This window comes from Spea bombifrons, chromosome 4, assembly GCF_027358695.1.
Source record: "Spea bombifrons isolate aSpeBom1 chromosome 4, aSpeBom1.2.pri, whole genome shotgun sequence".
Classification (NCBI taxonomy): Eukaryota; Metazoa; Chordata; class Amphibia; order Anura; family Pelobatidae; genus Spea; species Spea bombifrons.
In genome coordinates this window covers 50,184,850-50,206,763 of record NC_071090.1, presented here as the reverse complement: position 1 = coordinate 50,206,763, position 21,914 = coordinate 50,184,850, and the positions used below count along the sequence as shown (strand labels likewise).

General features: G+C 38.6%; 1 protein-coding gene across 3 annotated transcripts; it reads right to left on the bottom strand.

Annotated features, from left to right (window-relative positions):
• Positions 1-405: 405 nt before the first annotated feature.
• SCAF11 (SR-related CTD associated factor 11) lies at positions 406-20,355 on the bottom strand. Of its 3 annotated transcripts, none has more exons than XM_053462099.1 (15): positions 19,906-20,355; positions 15,834-15,903; positions 15,022-15,170; positions 14,255-14,332; positions 13,783-13,877; positions 13,509-13,570; positions 12,512-12,552; positions 11,952-12,049; positions 8,940-9,035; positions 8,492-8,592; positions 5,173-7,959; positions 4,258-4,619; positions 2,194-2,406; positions 1,574-1,693; positions 406-1,135 (listed from the first exon to the last, which is right to left on the bottom strand). In XM_053462099.1, exons 2-15 carry the CDS (start codon positions 15,883-15,885, stop codon positions 1,025-1,027), a joined length of 4,365 nt encoding a protein of 1,454 aa, XP_053318074.1. In that variant the 5' UTR covers positions 15,886-15,903; positions 19,906-20,355; the 3' UTR covers positions 406-1,024. The 3 variants fall into 3 exon arrangements, with proteins under 3 accessions (XP_053318074.1, XP_053318073.1, XP_053318075.1); XM_053462098.1 differs by having other exon boundaries at positions 19,910-20,355; XM_053462100.1 differs by lacking the exon at positions 2,194-2,406 and having other exon boundaries at positions 19,910-20,348.
• Between the last annotated feature and the right edge of the window lie 1,559 nt (positions 20,356-21,914).

The following is a 21,914-nucleotide window of genomic DNA, read 5'->3' as shown; positions in this document are numbered from 1 at the left end:
TACCCTATAAAGATAGATATGATGCCAGCACCTGTTACAGGGAGACATGCACAAATTTGTACATCACAATGCACAACTGATTGTCACAGGCACATGGGATGGCCTTAAACCATATACTGCTTTAAATTATAAGCAAAAGAAAGCAACATACATGAATAGAAGATATGTAAGCTGAAACTGATAGACTATTTGTGCACCCCAGTACACTGTTATACCCCAAGAATGCTGGCAGGCTCTACAGCAAGCATTATGTATGGAGCCCAAACGATCTGGTCAAAAAAAAAAGTTCATGTTATTCTGTATTATAGTGTAATGTGCTGCCCATCACATCTAACACAGTGTAATAAGGAGAGCTTAATTATAGTTTGAAAACAATTATTTTGAAGATATAAGACACACAACACAAACAAGCAGCATAATATTTATTTGGTGTTGCCATAGTTTGTGCCCATGTTAAAAAAATATATATTTGTTGGACACTTTTTTGCAGTAGCATACTATTCTTCTGAAAGTTTATTTTCTAAACAGGATCTATTTCAAGATACAGACACTCATCACATACACTGAAACAGTGCATCCAGTTAGGGTAAAAATGATTTAAGGAAAAAAATAAACCCAAACATTTCACTACAATTATGAGGAAAAACAATCAAAAGTGATTCCTATCAGAAGTTACCCAACAGATTACATGGACTGTACATACCGTACCTGGCGGATAACCAAGTATTGAGATAAACATCTCTAATATTACACACAATTGATAAAGTCAAAATGCTGCACATAGTTGTTAACCACACAGCTTTGCTAGTAAAAACAAAAAAAATTAAGTCTGTCAATAAAGAAACATTGAGGGAGGGGGAAATGAAAGATCTCTATATGTAATGAAACATTACTACACAAAAATAAAAATTATCAAAACCCCATTTTAATCACAGTTGTGAACAATTCAGTTAATTAGACATACTGAAATTGCACTTTGACAGTTACATTAGAGGTCCATTGTCCATATGTTCCAGTGAAGCTTTCATTTTTCCTCCATCCCCTTTTTTCGAGAGTGTTTATATTTGTCCACGTATGCCTTTACTAGATTTGCAACTTTAGCCGAATCAACTTCTCCGCTTTTACTATGGCAGACCTATAGTCGGGGAAAACAAAACAATAGCCGATGCGTATTTAAAGTTACATATAGTTAAATATGTTAGACACATTTGGAAGAAAACTGCGGTACAGCTATAGTAGGTTTGGGGTAAAATACCTCCAGGGGAAAGAACTTGGGAGAATGGCAAGATCTGTGGTATTCTGGGCATTCAGGCAGATATTCATGACATTTTATTTAATGCCCATAATATTTGGGGACTACTACTACTGCTGATTTCAATGAAAGTGCCAAAGAATGTTCCAGATAGACAGATAGATATATCTATCTATGAATATGCTTTCAGCAGAGACAGCTGGGGTTAAAGAAGAGACTACAACTATTTGTAAGCAGCCCAATGTTTTTGATCTTTAAAACCAGCACAACTCATTTTCTTTAAAACCAACATAATACAATATCTGCTCCTGAAGCACTTACCTTGTCAACTGCTTTCTTTACTATCTCCTTATATTCATCCTTTGTTATGTCTTTATTTTGGTAATACTGTTTAATTGCCATTTTTACTTCATTTGCTGCTTTTTCCTGTATTTGCAATTTCTAGGAAAGAACATAACAGCAACATGACATTTTTTGCCATTAAAAATACAAAAAAACAAAAATATATATATTTCCAACAGGACAGGCAATACATTGGCAAGTACATGTTAAAAGACTCACCACCAAAGGTGATGTTAAAGCTCAATGAGTTAATACTGATTGCATGCAAGGGTAGATTACACTGTACACATAATACTGTATTTCATACAATTCTTTCATTCATTCAGATCACTGCACCACAAATATTGGCCTTGTTGCCCCACTAGTAACAAGACCTTCCTCCAAATACCATTAACTTTCTGTCTAACTGTCTTAGCCTACGGCAGAAAAGGTAGAATGGCTAACAGTGCAATTAATTTTAGCCTTCTATAAGAGATAACGTCTGTATCTACTGCTCCCCGCTGGTCTATCACCTGCGTTACAGAAATATAAAAACATGGCTTCCATCAATTTCCCAGCCAGGGTAGCCCAAGTACTAAGAACGCAAATAGCAAAATTACCTTTTCTTTCTTGGAGCTATCTGCACTGGCTTCCACTGTCACACTTCGGACTGGAGCTTTAACAGAAGCATGTGGTGGTTTGCTGTGAGCGGATGAGGCTACACTACCAGAGTTAGGTCCCAGAACCGTTCCAACAATACCCATGGCTGCTGCCGAAGCTGGCAAGAGTGGTGCACTGAAGTTATTACTTACATGAGAAGCACTCGGAATACCCTGTTTTAAAGAGTTGGGAAGGGTTAATGTGCAACATATATAAAGTTATGTTACTCAGGGGGGCATATGGAAGCTACACTAAGAGCCATACATCTCGTAATACTGCAGAATATGCTACAGATCATACACAATATCACACTGTCACACAGCCTCAAACAAGGGATTGGTGAATAACTTTTTCAGGAGTGGGGCAGCTTTCTTCGTCTGACCTTACTGACAAGCTGTGCACACTATCACGATGTAATGAAAAAATACTAGTAAAAAAACAAAATCAAAGAAGCCCATAGCATGTAGGCAACAGTACACAACTCTTTAGAAGAGTAAGCACATGATTCTAGTTCATGGTTGCAGGACTTGTAGTTAATTTTTCTTTCCTTTTCATTAAAGGTTTGTGTGTTTTCTTAAACGAAAGAAATAAAACTGAATGTCACTTTTGAACATAGACTATTAGCAACCAGCTATTATAGGCGGCTTGTTCCATGGAACAATGACTGCAGATCAGTCTTACTGATTAGCAGCACTTGTTCATATGAAGCGCGTGTTTAACTGGAAATGTGAGGCTTTCCTCTTTAATTCCCGCAGTCCTGCTACACGCAGGAAAGATTATTCAAATTGCATAAAGCGATTATAAGCGCAGTGTACTGTCACATACAGGGTACATGTTTGGCACCCCAGGTCCACAATATCAGCCATATATTCCTTACATTCCATCCCAGTAGTGTCACTGCAGGAAGGTGCAGTAGAGAAACTGCAGGGTACAGACCCGATGTCCTCCCAGGCCCCCAATCACATGGTGTGATCAGATCATGGTGCACAGATCACCGATAAGTAATGCAAAAAGGAAGGTGTTAAAAAAAAAAAAAAAAAAAAAAAAAAAAAAAAAGCTACTAACCCAATCTTTTTACAAAACAAAAGGAATCAAGAAAGGAGAATCACGAACATGACAAAAATGGGGAATATTTAATTCCCCTTTCTTCACCCCTACTAAAAATGCCTAAACAACTTAGAGGGTATATAACTTAATAGGGAGGAATAACCACGCAGACTCTGAAGGAAAAGGCAGTGTGGATGGTATATCCAAAATGTGTGCTTCTAAACTTCACCTCAACACCGTAACGAATGGTCCTTAACCCATTAACCACCAGCTACAGAGGATATGTCACCAAAAACTAGTTCATGAGGACTGGCCGTATGTCAGGCATTTAACCTTGGCTGTACCAAAATCCTGTCAGTGAATGACAGATCAGGATGTCAGATTGAATGTGAGAGCTGTAACATTCTACATGGATTTAAGTCACCGGGGTGACAGGTAGGTGTGTGTGTGTGTGTGTGTTGCAGCCCTATGACAGAACAAGTTAAATAAATGCAATTAGAAGAAACCTATAATTATTTTTTTAAATTCCTATCCCCTACAATGCTTCCTGGTTACAAGAAGAACTAAACAAAACCAAAAAAGCCACAAGATATCATGTTTTGTTGAGTACATTTTAGGAATAAACAAGGGGTAATTGGAATTGGGGCAGCTAAACTTGAGGGACACTGCTGAACATAGTGATTTTTTTTTTCTGCAGTCACTTACTGGGAAAGAAATAAAAAGTAAAATACCATGTTTGTGATTGAATAAAGTTGTGTTTCACAAAAAAAGTTCTGCTTTGTTAGTAATACATAGCTATACGGGTGGTTTTACATATCTATGGCCAAAGCAATTGCACCTATCTTTTGGAAGAAATCTGAAACATAACAGCAGCAGGCTGAGGGGCGTATGACACAAACAATTTGTAATTAGACTAATCAGGAAAGGAGAACCACAAGGATTTGAGAGAAAATAAAAATTTGTAAGAAAGTGCATACCTGCAGTTGTTTGCCCTCTTGCTGCAAAGCAACATAGTTGACTTGTTGGGATGGTGGAGGTGGGGGCGGTGGAGGGGGCAATCCCTGAGACACGTTGGTAGGACCAGATACCTGAACAAGTGGTATTCCAGGATGAATGTGCATGGGCAACTGTGCATGAATGTTATATGGATTGTGTTGCATGTTCACCAACGGAGGAGGAGGAACGGCCACAGAGTATGGAAACATATTCATTGCCTGGGGAGGAGGGTTGATTTGCTGCGGCACTACATTCATTTGACCCGGCACCATATTTAAGGGCATATGAGGACTTTCCGTTTGCTGGTTTGCTTGGTCTTGAGTGGGCTGATCTGTCTTGATGGCTATTTTTTTGAGAGTTGGGAAAAAAAAAAAAAAAGTTAAACCTCACATTTGAGGGGATTCCAAAGTCAGCAAAAGTTACCATTTAAATGCAGGTATGGAAAAGAAATTTGCTAAATAAATCAAGTTCTGTCCTACCCATAGGAGAGAAATAGCAACAGGTTTCCATGGGGTTTTTTTTTTTTTTTTTTACTTCCCAAAGAGGGATTTTGTGAGAAAATTGTACATTCAATGCCTCGATATTACTTTACAGTTTAAAGGTGCAAACCTAATGAGTTAAATGAGGGAAGAAACCTTCCACCTTTTTTATATACAGAAGATGCTCATTGAGTTTGCATTTCAATACAGTTTGAAATATACAATTCTGCCACAAAAATAACTTTGTCAACTAGACCGCATAACAGCTGCTGGTGATTTCATAAGCAGACAAGGAGCACATAAATGTTCTTTATTGTGATTTTTGTCCTATGCGTACACCACAGACACATTCCTAACTTGATAGCAAGACAAAATGTAATGTGTCAAAGCTAGGAAAGATCTCAATAAGTAACATACCTTGGTCTTGAGGCTCTTCCTGCTTTGGCCATGTGGACTGCGAACCACTGGAGGTTCTTCCTCTTTTTGAATAATAGTTTTGTACATCAGCAGGCAGAGTTTTTCTAACAGCCCAACTCGATGCAGATGACCAACCAGAGCGATCAGCAGGGGAATCAAACTGTTCCTGATCATATTTAGGTCGGTAGTTTTTCTGCTCTGAGAATCTTGTGGAGTCCTGCCCTGAGCTATTAGAATTTCCTGAGAAGGGCTGCCAATTGTTCCAACGATTTTCACCGTCTGCAAATCCACCTCGGACACCAGCTCTGCCACGGCCGCCACGCCCACGGGGTGATTTCCAATCCATGCCAGGACTTTTACTCCAGGAATCCCCGGGACTATGATTACTGTCCCGGTGGGAACCTCTTGGAGAAACTCCTGACCTGTTTCCTCCTTTACCTCTAGCATCTGAAGATTTCATCTTTTCCACTACCCAGTCTGGGTACTCATTCTGAGATTTATTTTCTTGGTACTGCTCTGACGAATCTTTAACATCATGCCGCTCTCTATTCGTATCATGCCTCTCTCTTCTAAGATTTTCATTTGATTTATCTTGGTCGTTCCTTTTGTACCTTTCATTACCTCTAGGACTCTTCCAGTTATCATACTGACGGCGTTCTTTCCAAGAGGGTGAACCACAATCACCTTCATTTCTATCAGGTCCTCCACACCTACTTCGTGCGGTACGCGATGGAGACCTAGAACGAGACCGGCTCCTAGATTTAGATCTAGATTGCCTTCTATACCTTCTCTCTCTGCTGCGACCTTTCCACTGTCCCCCATGCTCACGATTTCCATCTCTATCTCTGCTGCGTGATCTCGATTTACGTCTACCAGGAGAGTCTCTACCTTTAGAACGGGAGCGAGATCTCTGCCTATCTTTAACATCGGTTTTCCGCGGGGACCAAGTAGTTGACGGGGAATGAAACCTTGATTTTCTTGTTCGTGTTTCTTTCTTAGATGTATCATTCGTATTATCCTCATTAACATGTTTGCATTCAGTGCTTTCAGATTTCGGCTCCTCTGTTTCTATTGATGACTCCAAATTACATTTGCTTTCATCTGTTTTATTTATTTCCATGGGCTGACTAATTTCAGACTCATTGTGATCACTATCAAGAGATTCACACTCCATTGCAATAGATTCATTATTATCTTCACAAAATACACTTTTCTGTTCATTATTTAGATCAGAGGCGGTTTGGGTTTGGAGAGTATTTGCCTGTTTAAGAGCACATTGAAAACTCTTTCCATTTTCATCCATACAATCAGCATCACTAACTTCATTTGTTTTACTTAAGTCCTGTCTGGAATGCTGAACCACAGTTGTAATATGAATTTCAGGGATGCCACTCTTGTACTTATTTGGTACACTTGATATATCTTCCCATGAAATATTTTCTTTTAATTCAATCTCTTGACGACTCCTGTCTACGCCATTGGTTGCTTTATCCCCATTGAGATTTTCCTTGGATATAATTACATCTTCCTGCGTTTCACCAGAATTGGAATTTGCAACTTCTGTGCCAGACCGAAGCACAGTGCTGGAATCAGTATCATGGGAGGTTGAGGGGGTAGTACGAGATGCTGGAGATTCCGCAGTCGTATATGGCATACCAGCACTTTCTAACGAATGACACTCCAGAGAGTGTTTCCCATTCTTTAGGTCTGAATAATCACTAGATTCTGTCCCTTCAGAATTATTCCCATCTAAAGATGCAAGTGATTCTTGAAGGTGTTCCTTTGTCAATGGCAAATTCCCACCCGTGGAAGACAGAATATCTGGACCATTTGTTTCATGGCTTTCCATAGGTAAAATGTTTTCAGTATCCTCTCCATCAGAGTTATCCTGCTTTCCAGAGACAGAATGATCATCACATGACTCGTCTTGTCTGCTAGCATAAGGCGAAAGAGTGGAATCCAAGCAGTCAGAATTATGGTGCTTTTCAGGAACAGGAGATGTTGAGTTCCCCGTCTCATATAAATGTGACTTAGAATCTGAACAATCTCCTTCATCAGACTCCAAATGGCTTTTCACAATTTTGGATTGTGGCAGAACATCCACCAGCTGATCCTCGGAGGCTGTGGGTAGTAAAGAGTTTGCTACCTTTAAACTATGGGCATTGTTTAAGACTGGGAATGTAGATGTATCTTCTAAATCAGACTCACTGTCATTTTGAGATAATGGGGACTTTGATAATTTTTCATCAGAAAGTTCACCATCCATAGGAGCGGAAAGTTCACCATCAGACTTTATCTGAAATGGAGACCCAGAAGAAGACCGCTGCTCTGCACTGTCTACATAGTGTGTTGGAGAGGTTTCAATATCAGAAGATGCGGTTTCTGTTGAATTCTTGACAAACACTTTATCCTTCTCAAGTTCTTCTTCAGACTCCGAACTTTCGTTTGACTGTTCTTGAGTCTGTTTTGCTGGCTTAAGACGCTTTCTGACTTGAGTTCCTTTTTTAGAACGTTTAGTTTGTTTTGGAGGCTTTTTTCCCGGTTGTTCAGATGGTGACACATTCAAAGAACCACTATTGTGCCCTGGGGCATCATGATCAGAGCTGCTAGATTTTGGTGAAGCTGGAAGCTGGCTTGTATCTTCAGATTTGCTGTTTCGTGTAGATCTCCTTCTAGTGGTGGACTGTACAGTTTTCTTTCTTGTTCCTCTGTTTGATGCACCAGACGCAGCTTTTTTTTCTGTGCCTTCCTGCGCGCTAGAATTAACATATGTTCGCTTCAAAAACCCTAATTGCAAAAACAAAAAATGCATTACTAAATGTCTTAAACGTCAAAATTTTATGAAGTTGCTAAAATTGTCAATGACAATAGACAAAATTAGCAATTACAGTAATCCTAGCATACACAGTGAAATTTGCAAACAGACATGCAAGTAGAATGGATACTATTGAGTGCAAAACCCGCATTACAACAATATACTGCAGATGGTCACATACAGCATGCTAGTTTGGACCAATAAAATATGGACAAGCTATTCATTATATGTACAGTGTTTCAACATAGAAATAAAAACGAACATCAGCATACCCAGTGGTCTTATCTTATTGGGGGGGGTGTAATAGACGTATGGTGTTTAAAGTATTAAAGAATATTTAGTTTTGTTGTTTTGCCTTTCCTTTATGTCATGCGGGCAAGCCTCAGATTTCTGCATCAACCTATCACTTTGTCAAAAGCAGTCTGCTAAAAATAGTAGTCTTCCCATTTGAAAGGCAGTGCAACTTGCTGGATAACATCACAAGTACTAAACAGTACAAGTTACCTTTGTTTCTAGTAGAAATGGACATAAAGTTATCCAATCTAAAAGTAGCTGGTAGAGAGAGAAGCGTTTCAGTTTCTGTTTCAGCAGTAAGAGACATCATGCTACAAAATGAAAGAGTAAAATGTGAACATAGGAAATAAAGTGGCACAGTAAACTGTCTATTTTTAACAAGAAGTCTAGTCTCCCATACAGCACCACCCATTAAGAATGTACTTTAATGTGCATTTGCTCAGCCTGTAAGGAGGAACCATCAACTCCCCTTTACTTTACCATCTTTGCACTGCTATTTTTTCAGACTAAAATTACAACTTCAAAACCGAAGATATGGGATAACGTACCATGTGTTATAAAAAGAAAGAGGGAAAAAAAAAAGTGTCCCACTGTTTTTGACCAGCATGTAGAAATTCATGTTTAGGAGGTTGATGCAAAATGCAAATGGTAATCTTACCATTCAGATCTTCGACTCAACACTGTAGGCCTTAGATGTTTCAGTCCTTCATTCTTCTGTCGTACTAAATGAATTTCACTGTCTTCTGAAAATTCACTAAAAATATACACATTCCTACTAATTATAAAACACCAATATAGTTTGTCACGTAGAGAAAAAAAGTCAAATCAAAGTTCAGAAAAATGGATATCACAAAAGAAGATGGAGTCTTACATAAAATTTGGATCTTTTTGTGTTGCAAGGTACCGAAAGCTTAAGTATTACATGTTTTTCTATACTGAACCAATACAAAATGGTATCAATTTCAACAAGACATAATTTCATTCATTTAGGTGGACAAAATGCAGGCAGTAGACAACCTTCATCAATTTCAACCCTGGCAAGTAATTTTACAGGCAGCATGCTTTAATGCGATACATTTTTTTAAAGCTTTTCAGTTTGACATTTTTCAAAAACCTCCCCGGCACTTAAATCCGATCAACAATGTTTTGTACCCTTTTAAGTAACTTTTCCTTACATCACGTCAGTTCACTATCAGTTAAGATAGCCTTTCGTGATAGAAGTACAAAGGAGGTTAATTTGCAAATGCACAGGTTCTGTTAAAACCAATGTTTTTAACACTGACAATTACAGAAGGATAACCTGCAGTTTTATGGAGTCTAAATAGGATAACATTACTTTTAAAGACTACACCATCCTATGCATTTGGAGAGAAAAACACTTCAGAGATATTATGTGAACACAACAATTGAAAGTGGTTATTAAAAATGTGCATATTTACAGTAAACTCATCATAAAGAGTAGTCTACAAAAACACTCCCAATGTCACACGCAAAAAAACCATTTTACATTAAAGATTGTGAAGTGCCAGCTTTGCATGTTCTATGCATTTAACAGGGCACTTTGCTGCGATCCCGTGGCTAGAGTCAGCAAACCCTTTGCCTGTTCAGAAGATAATACATACAAACAGAAAAAAGGTGGCTTCTTGCCTCAGCTAAGATGAGAATTATGTATTAAAAGGGTTTCTTTTTTTAGTTAAGGCCTGCATATCTTCCATACGTCTTGAGGATCTCCTCTCAGCCGAAAAAGAGGTTTAAACGTGACGTCTTCAATAACCATCAAAGAGTTCTTATGTTGGCTTTGTTAGTGCCTGCAAAACAGATTTAAGATCCACTATAGTAACAGAGCCTTGAAACGTGTTCTTGTTACCATATGCACGGACCTGTTTTGTTTGCAATGAGCGAGTGAAACTGGAACTTTTAGAAGGCTACCAAAGTCACTGAATCTTTGACTGTACGGAGCTTTCCTTACCACAGATGGTCAAGTATGTAGGGCTAACTTTTCCTACATATACTCAAGAGAATGACAAGTCAAGAATACATTTATGTATCAACATGCTTCAAACTACTGATGCAATATCAAGCGGCCACTATTAGCTGCCAATTATCAACAAAAGGAGACAACAGAAAAGCCACTGAAGGCCATCAATTAGTTGATATTAATTTGGTTTAGTGCTTTTTTTATATAATCCAATGGCAAGGTTAGCAGTTACACACGTATTGCGTGTGCAGATTGCAGTTTTCAAGTGTCCTCTGAACAGCTGGTACTCCAAGAGGATGGTCAGGTCCTTTACTGTAAGTATTAAGAATTGAGCACAAGTGAGTTCAGGAACAAGGAGGGGGGGGCAAAAACATTTTCAGACCAGCTCTCTCGTGATCCGTTACATGCAAGTTTCTAGTAGCTCAGCCATAATAAATAAAGGAGGACCAATGTGGAATATGAAGACCATAAAGGGCTACTAGTATTGGGTTTTAAAGAATCTTAACAGCATTACAGAGGCCATATAATGTGTAATATTACAAGGGCCTTTTAGCCTGGAAGTATCCAGAATGTCCAGCATTCTCTTCAGTTTATTAACTTTCCTTGAACATGCCATATCTTCAGATCAAGCATAATGAAGTACCATGTTCCGCCAGATGTATATAGGTGACCTACATGGATATCACAATTGAAGTAGTTGATCGAAACCCAAGTACCTTGTGGTCTTGAACGGACGTACAGAAGTCTTTGTTCTTGAGCAGGGGATATGTGGATTGAACTGATTGGGCCATTTGCTACAAATTCTATCGTAATGTTGTAAAGCTTCCAACTCCACAGGTTTTCAAGGTTTCACTCAAGTATTAATGGTCATCTGTACACAGCAGATTGTGAAACAGAATAACAATAAACCACCTAACATACAGTCTCAACAGAAGAACAAGAGAAATGCATGTCATTACTATAATTATGTGAATAACTTCATTTTCCCCATCTCCTTTGTTAATTCATCAAGAGATGCACAGCTCCCGGCTTCATATACAATTCTTGAAATAGGATATATCTTCTTGTGAATCAGCTGGATTTCATAATATAAGGAGGAAAGATTCACAGCCTCCTCGCGTCGATACTGCATGCAGCTTCCACAGCTTTTTCTTTCCATTGCAATATGAAGTCCTCATTTCCTTAGTGACATGTAGGAGCAGATTTGTAATGGTTTTCTTTGCCTTGAATGCAAATATTTTCCACTAGTTGTTCATCCGGACATGCTGTACATATTGACTGCACAAAAGTCATTCCCTTTTCAGTGTTTTGAGAATATTTGCGCTTGTGAAATAGTGTGAAATCTGAAATTTAAATGACTACTACCACAGACATCCCAGAACTGTTGGCATCCAACAGAAAAAACAAAGCTACATTTTCAAACCCAAAGGGTAAACATAGAAAACTATTTTGTTCACCAGACACCTATCTCTTGTATTAAAAGGATGACAGCATCAATCAGCTAAGGATATTACAAAAAAAAACACAAGGCACACTGAATTACACTAAAGAAAAGTAATAGATCCAATGTTAGGCCTTCTGAAGAAACCTATGTGGGAGCAGCAGCTTTCTGAAGCAAATATTTTAAATTACGTAGTCAATACACAAGCAGATATTGTACTTAATAAAATGAATGAAAGGAAGGACACCCACCTGTTATTAGCACACAGGGGTAAACCAGACTGGTTTAGTGGACATAAGTTCACAAAATCACTACTGAAACATCGGTTGGGTAAGCTTAATTTCTTGAGCTACAATAAGAAATAAGCCAAAAAAAATAAAAAATAAACATGAATATCAGCAATCTCACTAACCTGGAACGCTAAAAAAAATAATTTCAGATATTCACAAATTTGTGGAACACAATATTGGATCAAAAAACAGAAGCACAGCAAATCTTATAACTCTTATGACTATACACGTTCAAACTAAGTTCCCTCTAGTCGCACTAAAGGTGAGGTAGGTGTGGCCATTTGATTGCTTTATATTAAAAGTCACAATGACTATTCAAAATCTCCTTCCAGATTGTCTGCTTGTCTTATTCCAATAAAGATTGCCACTGCTGGAATATTTTTGCATACATTTCTAATCTGATTAAAAAAAAAATCATGGAAGGAGTGTGTATATTTAAAAAAAATATAATAAGTATTATGCAATGGAAGACAAACATAAGTGATACTGCACCGATAAGACAATTTAATTATTTTTATTACCTCCAAATCCAGTAACTGTTTTTCTTCATGTACTATGCATCCTAAATGTGAGACACACAAAGTTACACTTTGAATATATGCGTTTAATAATAATCATTTTGTTAGAATCATTATATTCATAGTGAGAGCGGTCATAGGGCTCACATTAGGAATCCTGATTGCTGTGGAAGAGAACACCACTGGAGAACCATGCAGAGGAACCCCCTGACTGCTGTGCTGGGGAACCCTAACAGGTGACATCACCAGCTCCCCTGTGCCAATAGAGATCCATGGGGTCATAAAAAGTGGATCACTATACATTGTTCCAATAGAGCACTTTTTAAAAGAATGAAAAAAATATTGTATCTAGTAGATTAAAAAAATCCCTTTCAGGAGGTTTACTTTTTTGGGGGGGAAAAAGAAATTCAGCTGGGGACAGCTTACTTTACTTGGGGGGATACTGGTAAACATAAAATAGCTTTAGACACATTTTCTAAACAAGAAATGAAAAAGGGTACACAAAGGTCGGACGATATTGGAAAACACTCTTGCATTTTCAGCACAGTATAACTATGAGGTGTTTTGATTTAAGTTGGCCTCCAGCCATGCTAAATTTATATTATAATATATAAATATATATCTGCCCTATAATGGACATATAGGGGATATATATTAGTGTCCAAATTAGGGCAATTTAATAAAGTATGTTCATTAAATAAGGAGGGACATTACAGGTGAGCAGAGAGACATGAAAAATTCTACTGTCCAGTAGTGTATTAAATCCCTGATCCACAATAGGTTAAAGGATTACACAGGAGGTTATAATACCAGTCTGTTGATTTCCATTACTATAAAAGGTGCGCTGTAAGGAGCCGTTGCTTATTTTAAAAAACCATTAATGTAAAAATTCAGAGCTTTTATGTGAGCATCAGTAAGCTACATAAAAAAAAGTGTGCTCTTGAACAGCAATCTTGATAAGACATAACATGCAAACACCAAGTTTTGCAAGGAAACTTACGTTTAGTCTCATATTTGTTGGATTGAAAGTTTTGACTTGCAGAATCCTTGTTTGTGTCACTTCTGTTTCAAATAAGACAAAAGTTTCTATTAAGACAATTTTTGGGGAATAATTTGTATATATTTGCATGTTGTGGAACACAACAACAAAATGTAATACTTAGCACAAAAGATATTGCAACTGTTACAATTTGGCTATAAAAAAAAACTAAATCCTTGCTTCAGTTAGCTAAATCCTTGACTGCAGTTTTGTAACTTTATACAATACTGCTCACCTGCACCAGGTTTTGGCTTTTGCACAGCAAAAGGAATGCCACAGATTGTCATTGCAACAGCACTTTGATCTTGGTCGCCTCGGTTTTACATGGATCTTTGAGAGAGATTGACAGAAATTTTAATAAAAAAAAAAATAGCTAACACGTCTTAATGTGCTCAACAAATTCATCGAACATTCACTGTAATCCAATGTATCTAAAGACTTAACTTTAACTGAAAATTTATACATGCGTATCTAGTCATAATTCATACATTGCTAAAGTTGTGCCAAATGACCATAGAGGTTTTAAGATATCTGAATTTTAGGGAAAGACTAATTAAAAAAAAAAAAAAGAGAATGCAGATTTATCAACGCACTCATGTTACCAGATTGCAATAATATAAAAATATATATACACACACTATTTTGTGGTCCTTGACATCTTATTTAAACTTTGATATATAACATTTTATAGAGACAGCGAACAATACCTTAGTAGATCCACCAGCTGGATTTATTTTACACACTACTTGAAAAGGTTTTCGGTCAACAGGACAAGACGTAGATGTCTAAAAACAGAAGAAAGGGTATAAGGATTTATCTTCATGGAGAGAGCGATCTACAAAATTAAAATCTGAAGTATTTTACATTCTGTCATTAATAAAGGGACCATGCACACTAGAGTCCAGTAGACAGGAGAACAGATAACACTACATAACATCAAAATCATTCACAAAGTGAAGAGTGCTATACCCGATTGCCTACCAAACGCTGACTCAGCAGTATTCATTTATATTTATGGCACCCATTAACTGTTTTTGAAGAGCATGAGTACCTTAACTTTTTAATTTGTTAAAACTTATGAAAACCTAATTTTTAACACAAGTAAGGATGCCCAGGGGTTTTATAAAAGTAGCAGTTGCACATCAAAAGTGCATCAGTTGTGCATGTTTTATCCTCAGAAGCATCCAAGAATGGTCCCGTCTCCACTTAAAAACCACACTCTTTATCAACACTCCACTACAACTTATCCTCAAGGCCACCCATCAGCCTGCCTCATGTCCATCACATCACAATCTGTCGTATGAGAACAGGGATAAGCCTAGCGTGCAGTGTTTCTTCAGCCTCAAATAACTAACACACATGCCTACTAACACGCAAACTCACTGATACCACACACACGCTACTCCTCTCCCCCCCCGCAGGGGCCTCTAGCCCTGGGCTCACTGCAGACAATTTTTTTCCCTTTCCCACTTACTTCAGACCATTTGAGAATGCAGGTCAAACAGAAAGCATGGTAACAAGTTTCTGGAAAGCCAACATCTTGAGTGAGAACATTTAGACATATGGGACACCTTTCAGATGAACACAGAGCTGCCACGCTGGTCCACTTGTTGTTCTCTTCATCTGACAAACAAGATTGCAGTACGTTAGACAAACGTAAGTTCAGAGATGCAATATAGACCCACGGAGACCTGCTCTTTTTTATTGAAACAAATCCTTTCAAAATTGATATAACAGATGCATAGATCTCTTTTGCATTTCAAAAGTATTTAACAATTTATCAGACTTTCCTGTGTACCAATAGCCAACTTGGTCCCTCAAATAGCTCTGAAACAAGCACCCCACATCAACTTGTCTATACCCATAAGCCCTTCAAAACTAAGGGACAGGGTTATATTTTAGTTAATACTCCTTACTAAAGGGTTAAGGGGTATTGTAGAGAGGTTATTTTTGTACATGCAGTGCTAAAGCAGTAGGGCGGTTGGGCACTTGAAAATCAAATATTGTTATTTTTTTCATATTGTATTGAACATTTTGTTTTCATGAAGACAGAGAAAATTAGTTTTGTACTCTTTACCTCGACTTCCCCTGAACGGATCACAGTATAGTCGGCAAGCAGCGCTCTATAGGCTTGCATTGCTGATCACAATGTGCGTGATGAGCTGTTAAAGGATGCAATCTAGATAGTCTATCATGTGTAATAGCCCATCAGAGCCCGACAGAAAGAAGAACTGTATACAAATACGACAGATATGAAACTATACCACAATATACATATATACTTACTATCACTTTCTTGGTCATTTGCTCCAGATGTGTATGAGGGATTGTTCTTCATTTTTTATGTCAGTAACAGCTAAAATTAAACAAAAACGGCTCAAGTTGCAACAGGTTGGTTTTAATACAAAAAGTTCAAAACAATATGATTTGAAATGTTTAAAAACATGTGGTCAACATGAGCTGGCAGCACCAACTATTGGTGAGCTGCGAGAAAATGTTACCTTGTTTCAAATACTATACACCACATTAACCCCTTAATGACAAAGCCCGTACATGTACGGGCTCAAAATGCATTGTTTTCAATGGGTTCTGGGACTGCCCATTGTCCTTAAGGGGTTAAGAAGCATACTTCTATATGCTACAATATACTATAATGGCAAAATAACAAGCCTCCAGGTCTGCAGATAAAGGGATTTGATCGGGGGAAAATTAGATAAAATCAGGTTTATGTTAGTGCTTATAATCAAGCTGAAAAAGCCTCGGCAGGCTCAACCCTGTCTTCTCCTGGAAATTAGGGAGGTGAAGGTAAGCCCATGTATCAGACCCCTACCTGCAGAGCATGCCTCCGTCTATCTCTGGAAGGGATGGTTATTGCCCCTTTGCCCCCATGGTTGGAGGTGGGTTTATATGTCCAGCAGGCAGCATTTGGCCCGCATGTAGTACACCGCTGGTTTGGTAGATTAGACTATGAAAACAGAGCTAGAACGCATACATAAATGGCTAAAATGCAGTTGCCTGAAAACATTCATGCAAATGCTTATTTTTTTTTTCTTAAAAAAAATCTGCACAATATATTTTTGGAAATGTTTTTTTATCCGACATTAGTAAAGAGAAATAAGGTGGAACTTCCCCTTTAAATAGTGTTTAATTCAGAATTCTGTACCACACTGAAACCATTGATCATCATCTACAAAAGATACAAGATTGTAAGCTTGCGAGCAGGGCTCTCTCCACCTAATGTATCGGTTTGTCTTAAGTCTGTCAATTCTCGTCTTGTCATACCCCCTGAATATATGTATTGTATTAAGCGCTGCATAAATTGTTGGTGCTATATAAATATAGATATTATTAATAAATGCAGAGTGGGGATTTTAACCTGATTATATAATAGTTTATCGCTGCTCTCGGGCAAAGGTTTACAGCCTACAATTACTTTAAAGTTTGATTAGGATTCACATGGCTGGATTCTCATTTTTTGGCCTAACACCACATTGAAAAAGATTTCTGCACATAGAAAAAGTTACAAGAACATACCATTTGCGCGACTAAATCATGTGCTAAAGTTTATCAATTAATAAGTTACATTTTTTTTTTTTTTTTTTTCGGAAACAAGAACCATGTCTTGAAATAAGCAAGAACTGAAAAGCCCAAACAAAACACACGCTGCCAACTACCAAGAAGAGACATTCTCCCCAACAATGACAAATCCGGCAAAACCAAGCCTCCGCATCGACCACCAATGGAAAAGAAAAAACCATGAGGTCTATTCACTAAAGCAGAGTGTTGGATTTCAGCTCCTATACATTAGGAAGGCATATACCCAACAAGCCCTGTATAATGTATAGTTAGGTCAGTGATATTTGTACAACGTCTCCTCACTATTAACTTGTAAAGTTCTGGCTTTCTAGCAAGAGAAACTTGTTGGTGTTGGCATTCATAATGAAAAATGAAGGGAAGGAGTTAAAACCAAAAGTCTTCTGCACAACTCTCCAGTTAGTGAAGAGACCCCAATATGCCCATCCACAGACTACATGACCTGGGGACAGACTAGCTAAATAACGCTTACACCCTGCACAGCGGTACATTACACTTCTACAAATATACACCATTTGTGATGTTGTGACTTCTTCCACACCTTTCCCTTAGAAAAGGTTAGAAGAACCAAGTCACAACAGCAGAAATAATGAGCATTTACTCACACAGCAAAAAATATACAACGGTGCTAAATCATTATGTTGGCAGTAAAGATAAGGGGTCAAACCAAAAAAAAATATAATATAATTGCATTTCCTTTCAGTTTGCTTTATTTGCAACTGACCTGTGATAAAAAGATCAGATGGTGTATGTAAACATAAACGGCACGTTGGAGGCTTTAGGTGGAATGAAACTCGAGTATATATAAACTAGTGACTCACTAAGTCTGTCGCTTGACTTTTCTTATCAACAAACTTCACCACCCATCATCAAAAAACAGCTAAAAACAAAAGTAAGATTGAGTTATTTTCATATCCGACTAGCATGTGGGAAAATCTTCATTCTCTGGGCTCCTTCGGTCCTCATCAGGAGTTCACCAGTAGTCTGATATCTTAAATATCATTTTATTATGTTCCTTTAAGTACAAAATCAAACTAACATTAGTTCCTACTCATCTTTCATTAGACAGCCGGGGCCCTTTTGAACTGCGGAACTTTCTAAAGAGCTCAACTTGGGTAAACATTTGTCGACTAAACTGCCGACATGCCAAGTACATACATTAGATTTATATTGGGACGCTGTACACCGACAGATGTGATGAAAATCAGGATAAAACAGAGTATTAGGGTCACAAACTATTTGAAAGCTGCAATGTCAAAATACCAAAAATCAAATATCTTTTATTTACATAGCGCAAACAACTTACGCAGCACTTCTTACAATACATATATTCAGGTGGTATGACAAGACGAGAATTAACACACTAAGACACACTCATACATTAGGTACTATTATCAAATAACTAAGAACAAGATACAAATAAAATAAATTTAATCAAGAATGTATCAAGATGACTATAAAACTAAACAAAAAGTAACCATTCATTCCTCTAGATTGGAAGCTGTTTCCTTAAGTGAAATTGTTGTTATATTACTACTTGTTATAACCCATCTACCCATAGCACAGTGCTACGGAATATGATGGCGCTATACAAAACAATAATAATAATAACAACAACAACAACCTGCTTAGACAAACATTCCCAACAGGGAAACTCATGGCACACTCCGGGGCCACAGATTTATTACACGGCAGTCTGGGGGTCCTCGAGCACATACCTGATGGATGGATCACTCCTGCGTAAGCAATATTAAACCCTCTCTCCCGGGCAGCTCTCGAACGCACACACAGAGACAATACAGAGAATCGCGCGCAAAGTTATAAGATTAAAGAAAACAACCTAAGTCTGAGCCCCATGAACTTTTTTCTTGCATGTCTTATAACGTAGAGCTATAGGGATCAGTCTTCGAGCAACACCTGTAACACACCAGATATTCAGTCCGTAACCGTCTCATTAGACCGCTGGCACACTCATCACGACAATAAGGCACTAGGAAAGCTCCTTGTACATACACACGTACAACCATATCCACCACGGCATGTTTGTGTGTGTAATATATATATATATATATATATATATATATATATACACACACAATACACAAAGCTTACGCAAAACAGACATGGCTTCCTTAAACACGACACTGCCACTCTGTTCACTCTAGGTGCAGCTTTAGGTAGGAGCCAGGTAAGGACACTCAGATATTTTCTTCTCATATACAACAGGTTATGCCCCGTTTACCCGTTGTACAGCGCTGCAGAATACGAAGGCGCTATACAAAGCAATTTATTCACCACAGGGAAAGTCAGCGGGAGAGATGTGGTTTAAACTCTCTCACTTCACCAATGACTATGAATGCCCACAACCTAGCCAATTTCACTAGAATGAAGGGCCCTGTATAATGCATAGTTGTGTGAGGGTTGCCCTTCATAATATATAATGACGTCAAGGAGCTGAAACAACAACCCTGCAAACTCTCCCTTTAGTGAATAAACATTGAGGAGCGCGAGGTTTCCAGCACGCCCCACACTCTAATCTACAGTGCAACGCGAAGGGCCCAAGTGAGCACGATAACCGGCGCAGCCATTACACAGGCCAAGTAACTTCACGGACTCAGCGGCACAATGACTAACACAGGCCTCAAACACACACTCCTAGCAACACACGCAGAGCCCTAGAAGTCGCCTCAAGAGGGCACATGACAGGTGAAAGGCGGAGGCCCATACACAGTTCCACGGCCGCCCGTGCCGCCCCAGCCCGTACCTACGTCAATGAGGTCCGCCTGCCTCTTGTGCGTGCGCCCGGTGTCAGCGCGCAATGCTTCCCGCTGCAGGCTCCTGCTATCTGCCGGTCCGCCTCCCCACGCTCACGCAGGCCACATGTCCGGCCTTCCACACACAAGGAAACTGATTGCGACAACACCGCGCGGCGGCGCTCGAAGGCCCAACCTCACACTACAAAAACACCGGCCGCCATCTTGTTTGCCGATTTAGGGACGGGCTGCTCCTCTAAGCCAATTAGCTGAGCAGATCGCAACAGCCTTTGAAGATGGACTTTCTATAGGACGTCTCTAGCAGAGAGGAAGAGGAGGGTTTACGCGGTGCCATGACGAAAGAGCTCCCGATGCCAGGTGTATATGGGAAATGTAGTCTTGGCACAAGTACGGGCGCCTGCAGGGTCAAAAGCGTACTTTTGTAAACACTGACCCGGCTGAGCACCGAGCACGATGACAGCGCCACCTGCTGGTCAGCTGGCAGAGTCCGCGCCTGTTTTCCTAATTCCATATTAGCATGACAATTGGATTGTATTTTCTTTGCTGCCCGTCACCGATAAATACATGACGGACATTTCTCAAAAGTGTTCACACCTTGCTGTATGAAATTGGGCCAGGGGGCGGCTATATGCATTTATGGGCACAAAACGTACCTCAAACCCGTTTTAATGCCTTCTTTACTGAGGGTACTTTTTACTCCAAAACCTCGAGCTTTTTTCATGTTTTTAGGATATGTTTGTTTAGTTATGATTTCCCTCTATTTTAAGAACATATAGGGCTTTCTTTTGATACTTTTAAATGTATATTCCAACATTTAGTATGAATAGTATATTAACAACATTATAATATATATAAAAACATTTTTTAAATTATTTTGCCATGATAGTTGTCGCTAAAGTAGTTGAGTTGTTCAAAATACCTCAAAATATATTAATGTAAGTGTCTTGAGTTTGGCCAAAATTAGCCATTATTATGTTTTTGTGTTTTTTTTCTTCAAATATGTTTTTGTGTTGTGTTTTTGTGTTTTTGTACACAAGCTTGCTAGACTTCTGTTCTCTATAACTCCCCATCACCCTCATCTTCAGTCAGGCTGAAGGTGATAGAAGTTGTTATGCACAGAAGGTAATTTCTAAAAAAAAAGTAATATGTTTATAAAATGTAGGTGTAGGATATTTTTCTATTTTTTCAGTCTGTAACCGATCAACAGCACTGGCTCACTGTGAACGAAGCCTCGCGTTTAGTGGATCGGTTTCATGACGGCATGGTGCACCATGATTGCAGTAGAGGTGTGTGTAGCATTGGCATTTTGATTTCACTGATTTAAATGCCATAAAGACATCTACCATTATGTCATAATGCATTTCCCAACCGGGAGGGTGAAGCTGACATCAGGTGCAGTGATGGAACCAGTGAGCTAAGGGCCCTGGTGCAAGATAGCTTGTAGCCCCCTCCACTTTTTTTTACAATAAACACAGTATTATGAATAAATTAGATGAAATTGAAAATATCCGCTTATGTCAAGCTATTTGTTTTGGAACAGTAAATGAACCAGGGCATATCAGTGTGTCTTTAATATTGATCTTAATGCGGGGAAGGTACTCCTTTCTTCACTTTTCCACTGTAACCACACAGGGCAGGTTGTTATCTTTATTGGATCCCACCAATTAGATTGTAATGTCTGAAAAGCAGGAACCCCTCTTATTTACATTGGATCCCTCATTATTAGGCTGTGAGCTGTGCAGAGTAGGGACTTATATTCTCTTTATTGCCCTCTACCTATCGGACTATAATTTGTATTGAGCAGGGGCCAAGCTTCCTACAAAGTATCCAGAAATATGAAGTTACAAAAGCCAGGCAGTTGATCCAGGGATAAACCGATCTCCATATTTGGGTCAGGAAGGAATTCTATTTTCCCTTGTGAGGCAGAGATGGCTGAAAGTTTTTGTCACCTTCCTCTGGATCAAAAGGTTATCAAATGTAAACTAATAGTAATAAAATA

Bases quoted from the DNA above. Each gene is read 5' to 3' on its own strand.
- SCAF11 (XM_053462099.1), bottom strand. From the start codon at position 15,885: ATGAAGAACAATCCCTCATACACATCTGGAGCAAATGACCAAGAAAGT. The intron at 12,553-13,508 runs GTAAGTTTCCTT...TCTCACATTTAG, and splicing joins CAACAAATATGAGACTAAAC to GATGCATAGTACATGAAGAA. The intron at 1,694-2,193 runs GTAATTTTGCTA...GTTCTTTCCTAG, and splicing joins ATAGCTCCAAGAAAGAAAAG to AAATTGCAAATACAGGAAAA.